Consider the following 19682-nt stretch of genomic DNA (forward strand, 5'->3'; position numbering starts at 1 on the left):
CCCATCAGGTCTAATCGGCTGCAGCCATTCCACAAAATGGTGAGCCGAGCCCGGCGCTGTGACACTGCAGAAATGAACCGGGAGCCTGACCCTTGAAATGGGCCACCGCGGCCCGACGATGACTAACATTCTCATTAAGTGCAACACCGGGAGCATCCACAGTGGCCTTCTGCGTTTCTGTTCCCGTGCCGGCGCGCTCCAAAGGGGCACGGTGGGGTCCACTCGCTCATTTACCAGAGGAAGAGCTTTCGGTTGTCCCTGACAACATCAGTGTTTGTTAGTTTCCCTTTTTTTCTTCTGTACCTCCCTTCTACACTTTTTCCCCCCCCTTTTCTTGTCTCATCTTCACTTCTCTTTCTTCTTCCTTCCTCCTCCTCCTCCTTTCAGCCATGGGTGTCTGGCTTTATTGCTCCCCCCCTCCTCCTCTCTTTTCATTACAAGAACAACAGTGCTATCCATGTCCGATGCCTTTTGGAAACAGCCCTCGGGAAGTCAATATGGAGCCAGCAGTCCTTCTCAGGGGCACGGCCAGGGCCTCTCCTAAACAGCCCACTGGCCAAACAACAAGCCTTGCAAAAACACAGGTAGTGAGCCAGGGTCTGGTTCTCATATTAGCTCTGGAGCACAGAGTTTATGAAAGGTGTGTGAAGGGTGGTCTTTTAAAACACCACACTGTGGCTATCTACTTCAAAGGGTATCCCACAGACTCAACACATTCCACTTTTATTACATGGCCCCACCACATGAGGGATCACTGCATTAAGTCAGGACTAGGCACAGGTACGCACATTAACAAACTGTGATTATATATAAAATCACAGTTTGTTATATATACATAAATATATATATATATATATAATATATCAATACATATATATATGTGTGTGTGTGTGTGTGTGTGTGTGTGTGTAAGAAAGGTACATTTTTATGATTATGCGATTGTATTTGCACAGGTAAAAACAAACACATGCTTCATTTTCTTTTATTTCATGACCTATGCTTGGCTAGAAAGGAATTTGTTTGGACTGTGAATTTGATTTACATATGAAACAACCACCCGTCTGTTCAGTGCAGTGCTATACAGGTTTGCTTTTCAAATGACACTGAAAATTCAAGATTTTTCAGCCTAATTAACAGCCACACCTGTCAAAAAGCTTAGCGCACCAGCAGGTAATGGTTGCAGAAAAAAAAACACTATTTGTAAGGAACACAGTGAAAGGAGAAGACTGTGACTCTTTTGAGTAGTTCTGGTAAGCGCACAGCCCCTGAAAAGAGGATTTTGTATAAACATGTTAATCTGCGTACTGCATTGAAGTGCTTAACGGCTTGGGCACCGCAGAAAATTGCGGCACGGGAGAAGCCAGAGTCGGGCAAAACAATGCCATACGACAAATTTCCAAATCCCCCTCAGAGAAATGTACGGAGGAACACACTCGGACAGAATGCAAAACAATTACCCCTGAGACTGTTCTCGCAGACGGAGAGCAAAGGAGTGTTTTTTTTTTTTTTTTTTAATACAAACCCTGCTGTCATAGCATGGTTTAATTCCTTCCGCCATTTCGCTCTCTATTTCTCTTTCTCTCTCTCTCTCCCTCTCTTTCTCTCTCTCTCTCTTTTATGTGATAGCCTAACAGCTCTAGCTGGAGCCTTCAAACAATTAACGCCCGAGTCCACTCTCACCTCCCTGTCCTGAGTACTTCCCCTGCAGGACGGCGGGGGGGGGGGGGGTGGAGGAGGAGGAGACACCTCGAACGTGCGAACAGCACATTTCCCTCACCAAATAGCAGTGACAAGCGTTATCTGCCGGAGGTGGCATGGTTAGTGTTTGCTTTCACAAAAAAGGCAGCTCGCCGTGCCCAAAATAAACTACTCGCCTATCAACCAAATTAACCTTGTGGTGGCCCTGCAAGTTATTCCCCGACACTAACTCACCAAATAAAGAGAACGCCAGAGGCCTGTATGCTAATGGCGTCCGATTGCTCTATACGTCTTCCAATTATATTTGAACAATGACTGAACAGGCAGGCCATGTCTACGAACAGACCAGGCTCTCGTGGAAAGCCCCCAAATCCCCCCAAACACAGGCAAATCCTAAACAGAGCATTCTGACAGAGCACAGACAGCATTTAAAGGTGTGTGTGAGCATGCGTGGGTGTGTTCGTGTGTGAGCATGTGCGTGTGCTTGTGTGTGTGTGTGTGTGTGTGTGTGTGTGTGTGTGTGTGTGTGTGTGTGTGTGTGTGCATGTGTGTGTGAGGTGGGTGGGGGTGGGGGGGGGGTCACAGTCAAAGCCATAAATCTGGAGGTTGGCAGATTTCTGATATGATGGCTGGTTATTTGTTGGCAGGGGCAACCTCTCCACCGACAAAGAGCCTTTCATATTTCTCCTGCGCAGTCACACAGATCACCATTAATCCCAAGTGGAGGGGCTCATCTTAGTCCTCCCTTCCTCAGATATTAATGATATCTCTCCAGCCCTCTTCATGCATCCTGGCTCCTTACACCAAAGATGTAGTGGGTGGCGGCTGTGCACAGAGACAGGGACGGAAGCAAGCAAGCGGGTGTCGCAGAAGCAGCGCCATAGATGCAGATCCTTCACACTTGAGCCATCGCGAGCCTCGCCTGAGAGCAAACACTCGCAGCGAGCGCAGGAAGTCGCCCTGCCTGTTCTGTTCTCTCACCCCGCACGCTCGCCCAGAACAGAGGGAGAGGAGCGCCGCGTCGCCAGGGACGGAGCTCAGCCCAGCTGTCACTGTGTTTTGGGAACAGATGAAATACACAGTGATGGGCAGCGCGTGTGCCAATACCCACTCACCCTCCCCACCCCCCCGCCACTCGCCCCTTGCCCCCCCCCCCCCCCCCCCCCCAACCCCCACAGAAGGGTACTTAGCAAGAGCGCCCAGCTGCCCCATGGATGCACATCCTCGGGCCCCTCGGTGGTCAGGGGGCATGCCTGGTGCTCAGCGATGGGAGAGACAGAGAGAGAGAGTGATAGAGAGAGATAAGCAACAAGCTATGATCAGTACACTTCTACCCTAAACTTGGCTCCAGGGGGCGTTATCCATATGCCCAGAAATCTGTCAAACAAGTTCACTGACAAAGAACTATCGAGGTAGCTCACGCAGCTTTGCTAACGATGCCAACGATGTCAACCTCGTGTGTCGGAATTCCTGGCTGTTGGCGTACGGATCAAATTGTTTTATATTGACAGAAAAAAAATATATAAAAGGAATGAAGTCATAAAAAGGGGAATGCAGGTAATGGACCAGGGATGGAGCAGATAAGTAAAAAGCTGTAGTTGATCGTAATCATAGGGCTGGACTGGGGCCCAGTCAGAGAGGGAGGTGGGGGGGGGTGGGGTTCGGGGGTGGGGGGGGGTGCACAGGCTGTCCATCAGGTTGTCAGGGGTGATGGAATGGAATGCCGTTACAGCTGTCGGCAGCATCCAGCATCTAATGCTCCGCACCAGCCCCCCCCAAAACAGCTCTAAATGCAGAGGCCAGACTCTCTCTTTCCCCCGTGGGCCATTTTCTAACATTTCGCTGAATAAAACATTTAACCTTTAGGTGCTCAGCTCATAGCTGGGGGTTGGGGGGGGGTGGGCTTGGTAGGTGCAGGCACCGCGGCTCTGCAAACGAGCCAACACATTTGCATGCGCATGCAGGTTTGCTGCGCAGATGCGACAGCGCGGATGCCACGCCGGGCTCCCGGGCAGCGCGGCGTAGCGACTGTGTGCGCACATCCGTCTGCGTGATTCAACCGGTGAGTCACGGCCAGCACACAGCTGCAGGCATGACAATGCACAGGCGGGGAGTAATTAGGCAAAAAAAAAAAAAAAGAGGGCCTGGGCCTCGCTCCAAAATCAAATGGCCCTCCTCCTCCTCCTCCTCCACATTCGCCCGTACTTTATTCCACCGCAAGTCGTTTAGCCGGCTTCCTAATTAGTTCTTGGTCATTACCACGATGCTTAAGAGGTCATTCAAATTCAGAATCGCTGGCTTTATGGAAGACTGTGGCAGAAGACACCCGACTGAATGTGCAACAAGCGAGGGAGAATATCTCTTAATATGAAGTTTATTTTCTCTTTGTGCTGCAGACTATTGTGCTGATGAATGAAAAAAAAATCAGTTCAGCAAGGGCAACAGAAACAAAAAAAAAAAAAAAGAATAAAATATGTCATTTTAAATGGATCTTGTCAGGAGAGGAAAAGGCGGACAGGACGAATATCACATCCAATGGAATGCTATTCAGACCAGAATCCCCTCAGACGCCAAACAAAAAGGGACCGGAACAATGAGCTGCACTGGCCTATGGAACGCCTCTACGAAGAGTAGCTCTGGTAAATGTGCTGCCATTTCACAGCACAATGCCTTGTTTGTGTCACTCTGACCTTAGCACTCGCAGACAACACAGTCACTGTTGAACGTTGAAGGAAAACAAGCCATTCACATTCAAATCGCTCCCTCCGTCTGACGTCGTCATATTTTCTACCCGTTTTTTTTTAAACGCCGGTGGGGGGAGGTGCTAGGCTACAACAAACGCTGTCGACAGAAATAATCATTATGTGTCTGGTGGATGCTTTATGTCTTCGCCGACTCTTGCCACAGTGTACTAGACGCTTTAAAAGCCCAGAGTGGAATCTTATCTTAAGTTTATGTTGGCCCCGTCATCCCGCACCCACTTCACAAGCGCCCTAGACTCATAGCAGGCGGGTCTCCCTGAAGTGCTCACGGGACGAAAATAAACTGACTCCCTCTACACCCCCCCAATACCCCCTCCCACAATAACCTCCTCTGTCATCCTGTCACTCTGTCACAACTGCTTTGCGACTCTAGGACTTCCCTGCCCCAAATAAACAGAAGGCTGGAAAATTCAACAGGCAGGTACCAACGAACAACACAAAGCCCTCCTCGTTCTTCTTTGGAGCCAAACAGGGCCTGGATAACAGCTCTCAGTATATATATGTGTGTGTATATATATATACATATATATCTATGCCGTGTCCTTAAAACCGGGGAGCCGTTCCAGATAAGGACCTGCACAGTCCATAAAAATGGATGTCTGTGCAGCCCTTGGTGCAATCCAAACACTGGGAGTGTTGCGACTGCAAACATGGTGTGCTGTGATCTCTGTGTGAATGCATGCCTCTCTGGCCTCCCACAAAGCGTGAGCCGAGAAAAATGTGGTCAGTCTCTCCGCCGTGCGGTCTGCACTCCCCCAGCTCACAGCTGAATTCTTTCCAGTTTTTTCCAACTGACTGATCTCTCCTGTTTGCCAAATAAAGTCATCCAAAGCAATCAAGACTTAGAACAAATGCGGTAAAGGGGGGAAAATGGGGCCACGAAGATATCTGAAGATATCTGCTCAACGCCTTCAGTGGTTCTCATATTGAATTCTGTTCAAAACAAGGCCAAACTGATCCAAAACGTAGCTAATATACCATTTGCTTAAGAGTACAACTACAAAAAGCGCAAGCCTATAATAGTGGGACTATAAAAATGCCTGTATTGTGACTGTGTTTTTGCTGTGCTTTCGCCATTCAGCCTAGATTACCATTCTTAATACATGCCAAATTATTACGGGAGAGAATCAAAAAAGAGAAAGAGAGAGAAAAGTTTCAAACTTCTTCAGCACAAGCGATACCTAGGGCCTCTGTAAAGCCCAAACACATAATGTGCCCAATTCATTTCCTTTACCCCTCTTCGCCTTATATCACTAACGACAGGCATGAAAGGTCAATAGCCTTGGCTCGCGGCACTCATATGGTTAGCTATGCCATGAATTAATAGGAGGCGCCATTCCTCCAAACTCTTTAAGTCGGTGCGGGGATGCTCATCGCTCGCAAAGGTCAAGGCGCTTATCACACTTAGTGAGTAGGAGAGCGAGGGATCCGTGGAAGATCGACGGCGTGTATCCGCAGAGGGGGCACTAGGAGGCTGTGGGAGGCAGCGCTGCCTCTGCATCTGCTGAGTGTTTCATGCCTGGCATCATCTGCACTCCCGATCAATGGGATCAGCAGAGAGCCCTCCTCGGGAGCCTCTGCATCATCCCCGTCAATGATGCTCCGGTGGTCCGAGAGTCCTGCGGCCTACACACACACACACACATATTTGTGCTCTAGCGAGTCCCCGATCAGAAAAATGTAGTGTTAACATTTCTCATTTGTTCTTTTTTTTTTTTTTACCATTTTTGACAAAATTATACACAAGTGTGACAGCGGCATTAATAACAATAATGACAAAAATGCAATAGATGTCAATGCAGCCTAATGTCTACTATCCACAATCATTAAGACAGTGTGATGAAACTATTGTGGTAAGGTTATGAATAATCTTAGATGAATCACTCATTCAATCAAGCTGCGGTTGTCATAGTTTGGCTCTGATGTATTTCTTAGTGCATACAGTCTGCATGGGTTGCAGATATTGGCTTCAAACAGGTCAGTGCACCCGCAGAGATCATTTAGACCCGGAGAGATGAGAAACTGCTGGATCAATCTAAAATTTATATGTCAATTTGTTTTTGAGGGGACAGTGAGCATCACTCTCTCTCGCTCTCTCTCCCTCTCTCTCTCTCTCAAGGCATCCTTCTCTCGGTTTTCATTCCTGACGTGTAATTGGGCAGTAAAATGTTTTGAGTTACTCACACCACAATGACCAGATGTGACCTAATGGAGAAGGATCCAATCACCTCCCCTGCAGGTACACACAACTGCCCCTTGGCCCCCCTCCCCCCCCCCCCTCCCCCCCTCTGCCCAGCACCACCAGACATTAGTGCTGACGCGACGCTGCTGCTGCTGCTGACGCGACCAGCGAGAGGGACATTTGCAGCCACTGGCACCTCTCAGAGACGCAGTAAATATCCACGCACCCTCAGGTGGCATTAAAAGCCTGGTGACGTGCTGAAAATGATTCGGCGTGGACACTCCCAACGGTAGCCCGGCGGAGGCAAGCCGCAGGTCGGTCGGTCGCCACCGCCGCTGTGACCATACATCAAGGCGAGGAGGTGCGCGAATATGCACGGCCCTCGGCCAGGGCGTCACGCATCTGATGAGCCAACAGTTTGGGAGGCACCGGAGGAGAGAGTCCGTCCGTCCGTCGCCTCGGAATCACCAATCATGCCGAGTGGAAGATCTTTCTGGGCATAAATCAACATAATGATTTCTCTTTCTCCCAACTGTCGGGAGACTCTTGATGTGATACCATTGGAGGGAAGGAGGAGGCTGTCTGTTGGAGTTAGTCATTTCCGTCTGCTGTGAGAGCCCTCCGCTCCAAAGGATATAAATCAGAATTGTAATACAAAAGGCAAGGAGAGCGAAGTCAGATAAGGGCTTCCCGTTTTCAAAAGTAATATGTATTTATAAGGTGCTTCGGGATCATACCAAAACGTCCTCGGCTGAACTTCAGGCCCGCAGAGCCAACCTAGCCTTGGTCCCACTTCAGAGGGTTGGGAAGCAGTATGTAAATGATACAGTCAATTATGCCATGTCAATCATATGATTGAAAACAGTGTCATCCCGAGAGGTGATAGGTTGGGCGTGAAGGTCGCCAGGGCGACAGAGACAGCCATCCATCAGAGGCAGCAGGCAGGTGGTCGGGGAAGGGAAGGAGGGGGGGGGGGTGTAGGTGACGGGGGAGGAGCAGGGAGATACAGGGGGAGGGACGGTCACAAGATAGGAGGTCCCGGCTTGTCTAAGGGGTGCTGTTCAAAGAAACGCTGGTGCACTGAAATAGAAACCCCTGGTGGAATACAATAGGTGCCAACGCAGTCTGTGACTAGGAGCTCTTTCCAGGCAGGATATGGGCTTTTGTCGACATGGTTACAGTATCTGGGTCAATTACCATCTCCGAGCTTTGTCCCCTTCTGGTGGCCCTGTAAGAATGGCATTTAGATTCCAGTATACTCTACGTCGTACCAGCTCCAAACTTTTGAGAGTGAAATGGTAGGCACAAAACAGCAAAAAAGAAAGCGACAATCTAGTCCATTAATAGATATTCAAAGATGTAGGCATGAATATTTCATACTGGCAGTATATTTTTTCCCACACTAAAATTAAGGAACAAGGCGCTCCACCTCTCTCATTCAACTGTAATAAAACAAACAAAAAAATGCTTTAGAGTCTATGAGATCAATGAATGCAAAGGAACAAGGCGAAGACAGATCAAAAAGAATATATGGCTACACCACCACGCCAACCCCTCATCTTGGCAGCGTTCCATCAAAGAGAACATAGAAGCAAACAAATGATTATGGTTGAAGAGAAATGGAGTGTGTTTGGATGATACATTTCTTCCCTTTATGCCTACCGACTAATACTATAGGCTATGCTGAAAAATGTGGAAAGCTAGTGAGCTAGCCTTGGCCAACTCAGCGATCATAATGAGCACAATAAGCATGAGAGAGAGGAAGGGGGAGCTGGCTTCTCTCTCTTTGTGTGTGTGTCTGTAGGGTTAAGAAAAATGTCTATTCAGGGCACTAAGGAGACGTCCAAGAAAAGGATGGCAGACGTGGAGATGTGTGTGTGTGTGTGTGGGGGGGGGGGGGGGGGGGGGGGGTTCGGGGGCTAAAATGGAGGAGAGCATTATGAAAGGGGCTTTGAGCCCTGCATGCTGGACAGACTGGCCAACACCAAACCTGCACATAGAGCCCCCTTTGTGCAGCGGCTATCTCAGGCAGACCCCTGGTAGAAATCCTAAACATCTCCGTCCTCACGCAAAACAGAGTAAAACAAAAGGGAAATAGATTTTTCATTTGCGGTGGTACAAACCGCCTACTCCATACTGGTCAGTGAGAACAAGCTATGCATCTTTCATCGTGTGAGATTTCTTTAGAGACCAGAAAGAAAGAAAAAAAACTTGGAACATATACATGCACAGCCAGGTCAATACATCTATTTATACCAAGCCTCATTATATACAGAGGTCGTGTAATGTGCTTTCCGGATGTCTCCCTAGTTAAATAAAACTCGCACATCCGTCTGGTTGCGCCAAGACCGTGAAACACTACCAGCTAAAGTAATACCAGACCTCTTTCTGGCGCGTAGACAAGGAGGCCCGTGCACAGGAATTGTTTCGGAGGAAAAACAAATGAGTGCTTCATGTCGTCTGTCTGCTGGAACTCTAGACCAGCAGGCTCGCCTAGAATACCCTCGCACATGGTCCTGCATCTTTACAAGACCTATGGACATTTCAGAATTCCTGCAGAGCAATGCTGACCTAGATATATGGTCTGAGTCAAGACCGTTAATTGCACGCATGTGTGAATGGGTGTGCGTGTGTGTGTGTATATGTGACTGTGTGCGTGGGAATGGGTGTGTGTGTGTGTGTGTGTGTGTGTGTGTAGATATTTAGAAGAGCCAGCCAGAGAGAGAGAGAGAGAGAGAGAGAGAAACAGAGAGGGAGAGAGAACAAAATGAATAACATTGGATATGCAACACTGCCCCCCCACACACCCCCTCCATCTAAAGAGCCATGTTTTGGGTCTTGGCTGAAAAACGTGAATGATTTGACAGATCATGAGCAAGGGCTGCAGATTGGACGGGGATGGCCCCTGGCAACAGCTGTGGCTTTCTGAATCCTCCACTGGCCAGTCCCCACAGGCCTTGTGGGCTGTCTGAGCCGAGCGCGGCGCGCAGCCTAATTATATGCCAAGGACACTCGCCCGCTCTCACAGGCACAAAACCAGAGGCACCTTAACAGCTCACCACAATGTCAACGTCAGTCACACTCCCAGCCGGGTGATAAGAGAGCCCCTGATACCCATTCAAGTGTGTGTGTGTGTGTGTGTGTGTGTGTGTGTGTGTGTGTGTGTGTGTGCGCGTGTGTGTGTGTTGAGGGGTGGGGAGTTAGAAGAAGGGCAGACAGTTGGAATCTGAAGGCGGGGGTCACGTCAAACCAACATAAACTCCTTTATCGGCGCACGCGGGCATTCCAGATGTCGTCTCCCCGTTGCCCGGCGCTTAGAGATGATGTGCAGGCTACCTTTTTCTGATAAGGAGGCGACGGGCAAAAAAGGTCAGACATGAATTAAACATCCTCTCCTGCTCCCACTGTTCCCCCACACACCGGCCTTAAAAGGCACCCACCTCGGCAGCAAATTAGCTGCAGATGGGTGCACTTACTTTCGTACGCTAACGACATTACTTTTTCATGGCCATGATAGGGCTCCGGGAGTGCTTCAGTGTGGCGATTGGGGGAGGGGCACGTCAGAGAGGGAATCAGACCCCTACCTACACCTCCCCCCATAATATTTTTTTTTTCCCTCGCCAAACATAATCATGTCTGTCTCCGAGGTTTTACGGCCAGGCCGTGGGAGCCACAAAATTTCCAATCAAGGTATCCTGAATTGTTGCATTGTTCGGAGAGCCGCCTGGACGAGAGAAAGTCAACGGAGACGGCGGCCCGAGAAATTATAACTTCTCATAACAATAAAGAACGGGGCATGGATCTGCCGATGTCCGGCAGCCATGCTTCGGCTGGGAATTGGAGCGCAGCCTTCATTACAACATATCGATCCGACCAAACAAAGACCCTGGATCTATTGATCCTCCAACCCCCCCACCCCCACCATAGCTGGAAGTAAGGCGTGAATGAGAAGGGGAGAAGAAACCCGGGCAGCCCAACAGCTGCGGCCAGGCTGTTACTGCTTCCTCAGCCTTTAACATAAAACGGGAGAGGAGGATTTCAAACTCCATCAAAGCAAATGGGGCTGCAGTGGGCTTGCACTTGATGTCCACATAAAAAAAGGCAGATGAGAGGAGTGAGTACATCCATAGAGGAGAAACACAGAAAGAAAGAAAGAAAGAAAGAAAGAGAAAGAAAGGAATAGAGAGAGAGAGAGAGAGAGAGAGAGAGAGAGAGAGAGAGAGAGAGAGAGAAAGAACAGCAGCCCTCAGCAGCCCTTGCTGCAGCCTTGATTTTCTTTTTAGCCCACATCCAGATCTGCCCTTCTCTGGAGCCGTGGACCTTGTCTGCCTTTCTGCACTGGCCCACATGTGCTCTCTCCATATTCAAATATTCAGATGTTCTGTGGACACTGCAACCCCAGTGCCTTATCTGACTCCAGGCTTTGCAGCACCAGGAAAAAAAAAAAAGATGGATAATGTTTCCATGACTTTGAAATCGGTCACACACCACCAATGTCACTACAAGCCATAACAAGAAAGGTTGCATGTGCAATATGAGCCTTCCTCAACAAAAAAAAACGTGTCTCTTACCGACAGCAATCCTTACAAATAAAAACACTTCCTCATACAGAGACTAGTGCCTGGTGACACACACACGCACACACACACATACACACACACATTTGTAGACATTCAAATATCACAGGCCATTACTTCAAGCTCCAACACAACAAAAAAAAAATCTAAGTGAGCCCGGCCACCAGTGCCTGCTAAGGTCAGACTAACATTTGGTGAAGGAGGCCCGTACTCCGGGGGCCCTCCGCTGGGGGTTATGACCCAGGGAGCCACCCTCAGAGCCGCGCAAAAGGTTACTCTCAAAGGTCCAAGAGGCCTGGTATGATTTAGACCGTGTCAAGCAGGGTCAGACCTGGCAAAACACACCGTCAGAGAGGCATGACGTACGCCGGAGCCTGGCACCGACGGGAAGGGAGCAGACCACTGGGGGAGGGGTCACCTGCTCCACAAAACTCCACACGCACTATTTCAGGCATGAGGTGACTGGTCTTAAGCCACATTATCTGGCTCTGTTCTAAACTAATCTCAAATTCTGTTACAGCAGTTGAGTTAGAGGAAATACAAACGGAAAATTTAAATACTCACTTTTGAGTGACATTGTCACATTCAGAAAAATTACTCGGGTTAGTGTTTTACGCAATAGTTAAAAAAAACAATTAAAGCCTAACATGCTATTACAAGTCAATAAAGCGGTACCACAGCTAAACATTGTTCTTATTATATAGTATCCTAATAATGGTGCACCACTTTGTGGTTTCCAAAACCACTGTATTTTTCAAAGAAAACTCTCTACAGAAAGCCTCTAGAAGTCGGCCATTATTTGAGAGGACTGCACTTGCACTGGCCATATTTAATGCTAAAAACAGCACTGTAGGAAGAGGCCGGATCCGTGTGAATGGTTCTTCATTAGACCATGTTGACACTGCTTGTTTAAACTACATCGTGAAGTCAGCCGGCTGTATCCCCCCTACCCCAGCCGCTCAGGCCCCAGCGGTGGAGCCATCTCAGTCGACACAGTTGAGGAGTGGGCGTTTGAAGCCACCCGAAACGGGGGAATAGCAGAGCATAAAAACACACACCACACATACACACTCACGTCTGATACACACACACGCGTCTGACACACACACATGTACACACACACCTTCTCTCCTGCTCCTTCAGCACCGGCACACTTCATTAGCAATAAAAATGCAAGTTGAGGAGCAGAGGGTGGAACAAGGGGAGGAAAAATGGAAGCGGGATGGATAGGTTTGTGGGGTGGCAGAATGAGAATGCATTAAGTTCTATTAGGCTTTTGGGGCTCTCATTAACCCACTTTTACAGAGGGTAGCCAGCACTGCATAATGTTCCAGCCGCATCATGGAGACAGCAGTTGGCGGAGAATGAAAAAAAAATCTACGGAAAAAAAGAAGAAAATACAGACAAAAGAAATAAGTCTCTGTCTAATACAAAAGGTAGACCGGAGAATTTCCTGTAAATTGAGCTCCATTAAAAAGAGAAAACTGAGAGGCCCTGAAGTCCTTGTACTCTATACTTCATTATGAGAAAACAAGGGACTGCAGTTGGATGTTTTGTTTTTTGGTATACGTAATATTCACTGAAGAGAGAGAAACAGTAATTGTGACAGGCAAATGAGGGCTGTACTTTTTTCATGTTTTCTTTTCAGACTGCACCATCCATTTGTGGTGGCTGCGGTGTTGGCCCTGGTGTCATGGGGGAAGGGAAGGGGGGGCTTTCCCTCCATCCCCTTCAAAAGCAGCCACACAAATATCCCCAGCTTAGAGCAAGGTCAGTGGGACCCCTCCATCTCCGAACAGACAGTGGGAAATGGTATTAGCTGTAGGTGGCTTTCCATTTACAAACAAAGAGTGCAACCTCCTTTCCACATCACTGAAAAATAGGCCCCGCCAGACAAATAATTATATTCACCCCCTACCCCCTCCTTTCACTCTCTCTTGCTCTTGCTCTCTCTCTCTATCTCTCTCTCTCTCTCTCTCTCTCTCTTTCCTCCTCTGTGTCTCTTTCCCCAGTCCTCTCCTCCTGCCTCTCCCCCTCCCCCTCCATGCTAACCAACTTAGTCAAAATGTGTCTCCTCTATTCCTTTGAGAATCGATGAAGCGGTCACTAGGCCAAAGCAATGCCTCATAGCAGGAAATGTATTGAATAGCAAGCAGTGGCATCAGCCATTATGCTTCCGCTTTCTTTCGGCTTCATTATCCGCTAACATTTAGGTATTGGGAACAGATTAGATTTTGAATTAAATTTGTCACGTTTGCAGTTTAATTGCTGCCATCTTTCACGCTGATATAATTACAAATTGTGAAATCAGATTCTTCGTTTTATTTTATTTGTCGCAACCAACCATTCTTTTTCATACACCTATCAAAAGGTGTACTGATCAGGGACTAGAGGAATTATCTTTTATGTCATGATTTACCGGGGCAAATATGTCAAATTGAAGGAGCTGTAAATGAAAAGGGGCCGTCACAAAAGTCATTCAAGAGTGATTCATTCATTATTTACTGCCCTGGGCTGCAATTAAGCAAAGTAATGAATGCAGGAACACTCATGGCTAGTATGGCCGACTATTAATCCCCACCTCATGTGGTTAGTCGCCCCATTGGAAGCCAAGCCTTTGCTTCCCAACAAGCTTCGGCGGTGGCGTGACGAAAGTGAATGTGAAAACAAAGAGTGGGCCGGGGCCACACCGTTGGGGCTTTCTTTTTCTCTCTCTCTCTCCCTCTTTTTTGTCTTTCTGGAGCAGGCCACCGGAGCTTTTCATCAGTCACTAGGCTTTCATTAACACCGTCCCCCATGCTAGCACTCTCAGCTGGGGGCTCCAAAACCACACCGCAGCATTAGAATGACACAGGAGTGCCACTCCGAGAGAGAGAGAGAGAGAGCTCTACCTCACTACTCAGGAAGGAGAAAAAGAATAAAGGAGGTGAGAGTGGGGGATGGTGGGGGAGAGAAAGGAGGAGGTGGAGAGAAGAGTGAAAATAAAACCAGCGGAGAGAAAAAAAAGGGGGAAGCAGACAGACAATGGAGGAGCTGAATTCCCCCACATCAACATCCACCTGCTGACGCTGCCCTGCACTCCATCACCTGACAGATCAATCATGGAGGGGGAATGGCCGGTAGGAGACATAGGACATAGACAATGACCTCTGACCCATCACCCCCCTCCCCCCCAACACACACACACACACACACACACACACACACACACACACACACACACACACACATATTCCCCACCCTCTGTCTCAGCACAGCCACTAACTCCATCTCCAATCGCCCTCCACCACATCCCACTTTCCACTCTCCACTCCACCCCCCTGGTGTCACCTTGACGAACTTGCCCTCACAGCGGCCCGCGACTTCTAGACACGAGACGTGAACTCACAACGTCATCTTTTTTTTCTGGAAGCCATTTACCTCAAGCCCCCCCTTTTTCTTCCATGTCACCTTGGTGATGGATTTGGCTTCTTATTTGTTTTTTGTGCGCGCGTGCATGTGTGTGTGTGTGTGTGTGTGTGTTTTGGCAAGTCATGTTGTAACATGATCTTACTGAAGGTCCTGTTTTGAATGCCATCCCTCTCATGTGGTTACTCGCCACACCCTTCATAGCCACAGCGTCATAAGAACATGCACAGGCTGCAGGAGAACTACATTCAGCTTTATTGATGTTTGCTTTATTTGAGCTGCTTCATGTCAACAATCAAATGTGGGCTTCCCTTCATTGACAACAACAGAAATGAGAACGAGACAGCCCTGGAGCAAGACTAAAACATCAGTGTTAACTTCTTCTCTAAGAACTCATCAACCTAATAATTGTCCTGTAATCAGTGAAATGTGATGTGTTCTTTTATCTTAAGACCCATAAAGCAAGCATTTGTATTTGAAAGGCAGAGCAATAGCTGAATTGACTGAGTGTGGAGCATCACCATTGTATACTTGTAAATGAGTTTCCAGATTGACAAAACAGCTATAACACAAGAAGGCTAAATAGAGTGTGGGCGTTTTGGCCTGTGGCATTTAGAGAGAAAAAAATCTATTTGTTTGACTTTTCCATAGCTGGTGTCATCAAAATGAACACTCATTTGAGCCGATCATTTTACAATCTACACCGTCTGCTTTTTTTGGTTTTAAGCCAATACATACAACATATTTTAAATGTAGCCAGTAATCTCAAGCAGGATTTCTTGTGGAAGTTCAAACACCACAAAAAAACTAAGACCTTAAAAAGTTGATATTCGACAACTTCATAAAAATCCATGTGCAAGCAAATGATTAGAAGCAGAAGTAGCCTGATCCACATTTGGGTTTATTGGCATACAAACCAAACAACATGGTATTTAAGCCCACATAACAGCAGAGCTAATTGGTTAAATATGTCGGATGCTTGTTTTCACCCACCACGGTTCAGTTCTGCACATGGTGCAAAGGCTAAAACACAGACATGTGTGTGTACATGGACACACATACACACACACACACACACACACACACACACACACACACACACACACACACACACAGAGGCACAGACCACAAACACACATGGAACCAACACATCACAAAAACCCTACTCAGCAGTGTTTAAAGAAGAAATGCGGAGGTCTTACCGTTGAAAAGGAGCTGTCCCTCCTGCACAGTGTCTGGCACCACTGCGCTGTACACACTCTCTGAGAAGCCTGACCGGCACAGTGGGGTACCCCTGCCCTGCGTGCCCATCTAGAAGACAGCAAGAAGAATCATGAATAATAATACCTTGCAAATAACCTACGTCTGCCGAAAACACACACACACAGACACACTTACACAAACACACACACACGTACCCCAGGTCACGTTCCGACCAGACCCACCATCGGACAAAGGCATCTGCTGTTTTTATAGTGGGCCACTGCAATTACACTAATGAGGCCAGGGGGGTTAAGCATTTGCCAAGGAGCATGGCTAAGCAAGAACAGGCCCCATTTGTTGGCGGAGGGCAGGCCGGGCGATGCCTTGTCTTCGGCCCCTCTGATCAGTGCCCCGGTCTGGACAAACAAGGCCCTTTGAAGTTCAGGGCGCACACAGAACAAACTACAACAAACACTGTACAAAATCTGCGGTAATGTGCTAGCCGTGCCCAGAGAGCACCGAATCCTGTGTATTCTCCAGGAACATGCCGCCATGGCTTCTCTTGCTCATTAATCGAGGTGAAATGGGATGGTGTGTGTGTGTGTGTGTGTGTGTGTGTGTGTGTGTGTGTGTGAGGGGGCAATGATAGTGGGTTCTGGCACAAACAAAATGTCCAGGTTCTCAGCGGGAAGTGGAGCTCTTTGAGGATTTACGGGAAAAGTATGCGAGATGTCTACGATGTGTGTGTGTGTGTGTGTGTGTGTTTGATAGGCTACGTGTGAAACAAAACACTGGGAGAGAACAGCCCACAGAGTTTCGCATGAAATCAAGGAATTCCCACCTCCCCTTCAGCCCCCCTCCCCTTACTCTTAATCCTATTTCTTTTGTTTGGGTCCTCAAAAGAATGTGGAGCGAGAGGGGTTCCAGGGCATGACTGCTTTGTGGGTATCCGTGCCACTTGCCTCTCTCAATCAGTGGAATTTAAATTGAAGGGGGTGCGAGAGGGAAATGGGTGTTTATTGCTGAACCAAATGCATACTAACTGAAACGCAACACCAGCTTCAAAAAATGAGATGCTGACTAGTTCCACCCCTGGGAAAAATAAACAAAAGTTTTCTTTTTTATGATTGTGACTAAAAGATACTCCAAAACTTAAGTCAATCCTAAGTAAAAAAATAAAGAACGAAAAGCGGCTACAGTGGCTAGTGGCTACCACATACAACTAATTTCCCACAATTGTGCAAACTTCAAATTGGGTACACCATTCACCACCATATTATTAGAAAGGACTGAGGACGAGGTTGAAGTACCGAATGTTCAGAATACATTCAAAAAAGTTAAAACAGTTCAAATATATCAAGGTAAAAAGTACCAGTCCCTAGTTGAAGTAAGCGTAGCCTACCCCCAGATTTTTTGTGTATTGTACTTAGCTATCTACACCTTGTTGGGGGTCGGGACCTGAATTGGCGTTTTCCGTTTTCTTTAAATGACGTTTGGTGAGAGACCACTACTCCGGGCGACCCGCGTGGAACAGAAATGTTGGTGACAAAGGTCCTGAAATGCAGTGTTACAACTGCATTGATACAACTGTCACACCAGCGTGTTTGTCTAAATACGCCTCTTATAATCTTGAACATGGCAACATAGTAGCCAGCATGTCCATTCAGTATTTATTTCGCGTGCTACATTTCTAGAAGTAGCCTAGCCTGCGTGCATCTCAATTCATCACGTTTTTACATGCTGAAATAATGTTCAACGTCTCACCCAAGGACCGAGCCCTACATTAAGCTACCCTACCACAGGCTTTTCCTTACATTAAAACAGACTTACTGAAAAGCCCTGCATCGTAGGCTACCGACGCGTTCATGCAGCCCAAGCCAACACTATGCCATAGTTTCAACGGTTTAATACACAACAATTGCTGCTTGACGCAGCGGAAAAGACTGATTTTACAAGTTGTCTTGGCAAACATGTAACTTGGGACGTTCTCGACATTAGACTAGGAGCGTCAATGTTGCAACAATTCACTGTATTTTTTAGACATTAAAATACGCGTTGACCAAAGAATAGAATCTTATCCGAACCAGCGCACTTTACCCTTACAGAAACCAACAACCCCAACAGCGAAATCGTGAAACATTACCTGCAAAGCTGCCAGAAGCGTTAGCAGAAGCAGACTCCGGCCCTCGTTTAGAAACATTGATATGCTTTTCTGGATGTATCCCCCTAGGAATCCGTGGTCAAGTATCCCGTTTTCGAGTTGGAATGGATGTAGTAAAAACGTTATTTCTACAACAAAGGCGGCAGCGGCAGCACCATGAAGCAGCCTCTCGTATCCACACTCCGCTCCGTTCTGAGAACACTCGCTAGCCTGGTACTGAGGCTGCAACTCCCTTCCCACAGAGCTTCACAATTAGGAGGGGGGAGAGGGAGAAAAAACGGCCGTACCAGGAGCCCTCACTGTCTCGCCCTGCTGGTCACATCGTCAATTTCATTTGAGCTCAACTGATAAACTTCACGGGAACACATTTGACAGGCAAATGTGGTTTTAGACGACAGTTTTTTGTTTGTTTGTTTGTTTGTTTGTTTACTATAGCCTAGTATTTATTTCATTTGATGGAAATTTTAGGAAGCTTTTAATGAATTACCTATTATCTAATATCTTTACTCTGTGGAAAGAACACCTGGTAGATTAAGGTATAATAATAGGCTAATAATAATGATAATGATAATGATAATGATAATGATAATGATAATGATAATGATAATAATAATAATAATAATAATAATAATTATTATTATTATTATTATTATTATTATTATTATTATTATTATTATTATTATTATTATAGCCTACATTTATTATGGGATGTCTATCTTTATTATCTGTTTTCCTTCTGTTGTGTTATTCTGGACATTCTCCACTCCCACAAATGCAACAAAGACAAGCAAACACATTTGTGTGCATGTGACCGTGAGATAAATGAAATGTGAAAGAGTGAATGAACACGTGAAGGCACACCTATGAGAATGTACACAATCACTCTCCACATGAGGAAAGCCAGTGACTGGTGAGACTGCTCTTGTTATCTCCATAGCTCTATTTCCAGGCCCACCAAGGGCACTAGTTATTTGCTTTTGCCAGGCTGAAGCACATAAAAGTCCATTTTGAAAAAGTCAACAGAGGTTCAGAAAGGAAATAATCACACACAGAACATGAATAAATACTTGTGCTATCAGTCTAAAACAGATGGAACAATATATACTGTATGGAAAAAACACAGTCGGCTAATATGTTTTTATCATAGGCCTATATGTTATCCTCCTTTACATGGACACTCTCTGAGTCCTTGAAAAGGTGTTGGTCGATGATAAAGTTGAATGGACAACGAAAACAACATTGTCCGGTTTGTACCAACATATGACAGATACATTTGAAAGAAAAGGATGAACATACTCTTGAGCAACTGTCTTCATTTGAAATGTTTAAGTCATTAAAAGTCATCGTCATGCATTCTGACTAAGTGTCTGGCCAGTGTTCATGCAGTGAGACCAGAGACTTCTCCTGTCTCATTGTTTACACAGGTGTCTCTCTCTCTCTCTCTCTCTCTCTCTCTCTCTCTCTCTCTCTGTCTCTCTCTCTCTTTCTCTCTCTCTCTCACACACTCTCTTGTCTCTTTCTTCCCCTCTCTGTCTCTCTGCACATGCACTCTAATGTACCCCTCCCATCTCTCTCTCTCTCTCTCTCTCTCTCTCTCTCTGATTTGTCCGTGACGTCCTTGAGCTGCACCATCTGATTACACGTCACTTAAGAAGCCATTCCCAAATGACACAGGCGGGTATGTTTATCAT

General features: G+C 46.9%; 1 protein-coding gene across 1 annotated transcript in view; it reads right to left on the reverse strand.

Annotated features, from left to right (window-relative positions):
* Positions 1–18200, reverse strand: part of LOC134073638 (cadherin-2-like) — a 65162-nt gene extending 46962 nt beyond the window's left edge. Inside the window, exons 1-2 of the mRNA XM_062530342.1 lie at positions 17974–18200; positions 15830–15938 (exon numbers count right to left, since the gene is read on the reverse strand). Coding sequence (XP_062386326.1) covers positions 15830–15938; positions 17974–18030 — 166 coding nt within the window. The 5' untranslated portion in view covers positions 18031–18200. The remainder of the gene's footprint in view (positions 1–15829; positions 15939–17973) is intronic.
* Between the last annotated feature and the right edge of the window lie 1482 nt (positions 18201–19682).

The sequence above is a fragment of the Sardina pilchardus genome, chromosome 2, assembly GCF_963854185.1.
Source record: "Sardina pilchardus chromosome 2, fSarPil1.1, whole genome shotgun sequence".
Taxonomy (NCBI): domain Eukaryota; kingdom Metazoa; phylum Chordata; class Actinopteri; order Clupeiformes; family Clupeidae; genus Sardina; species Sardina pilchardus.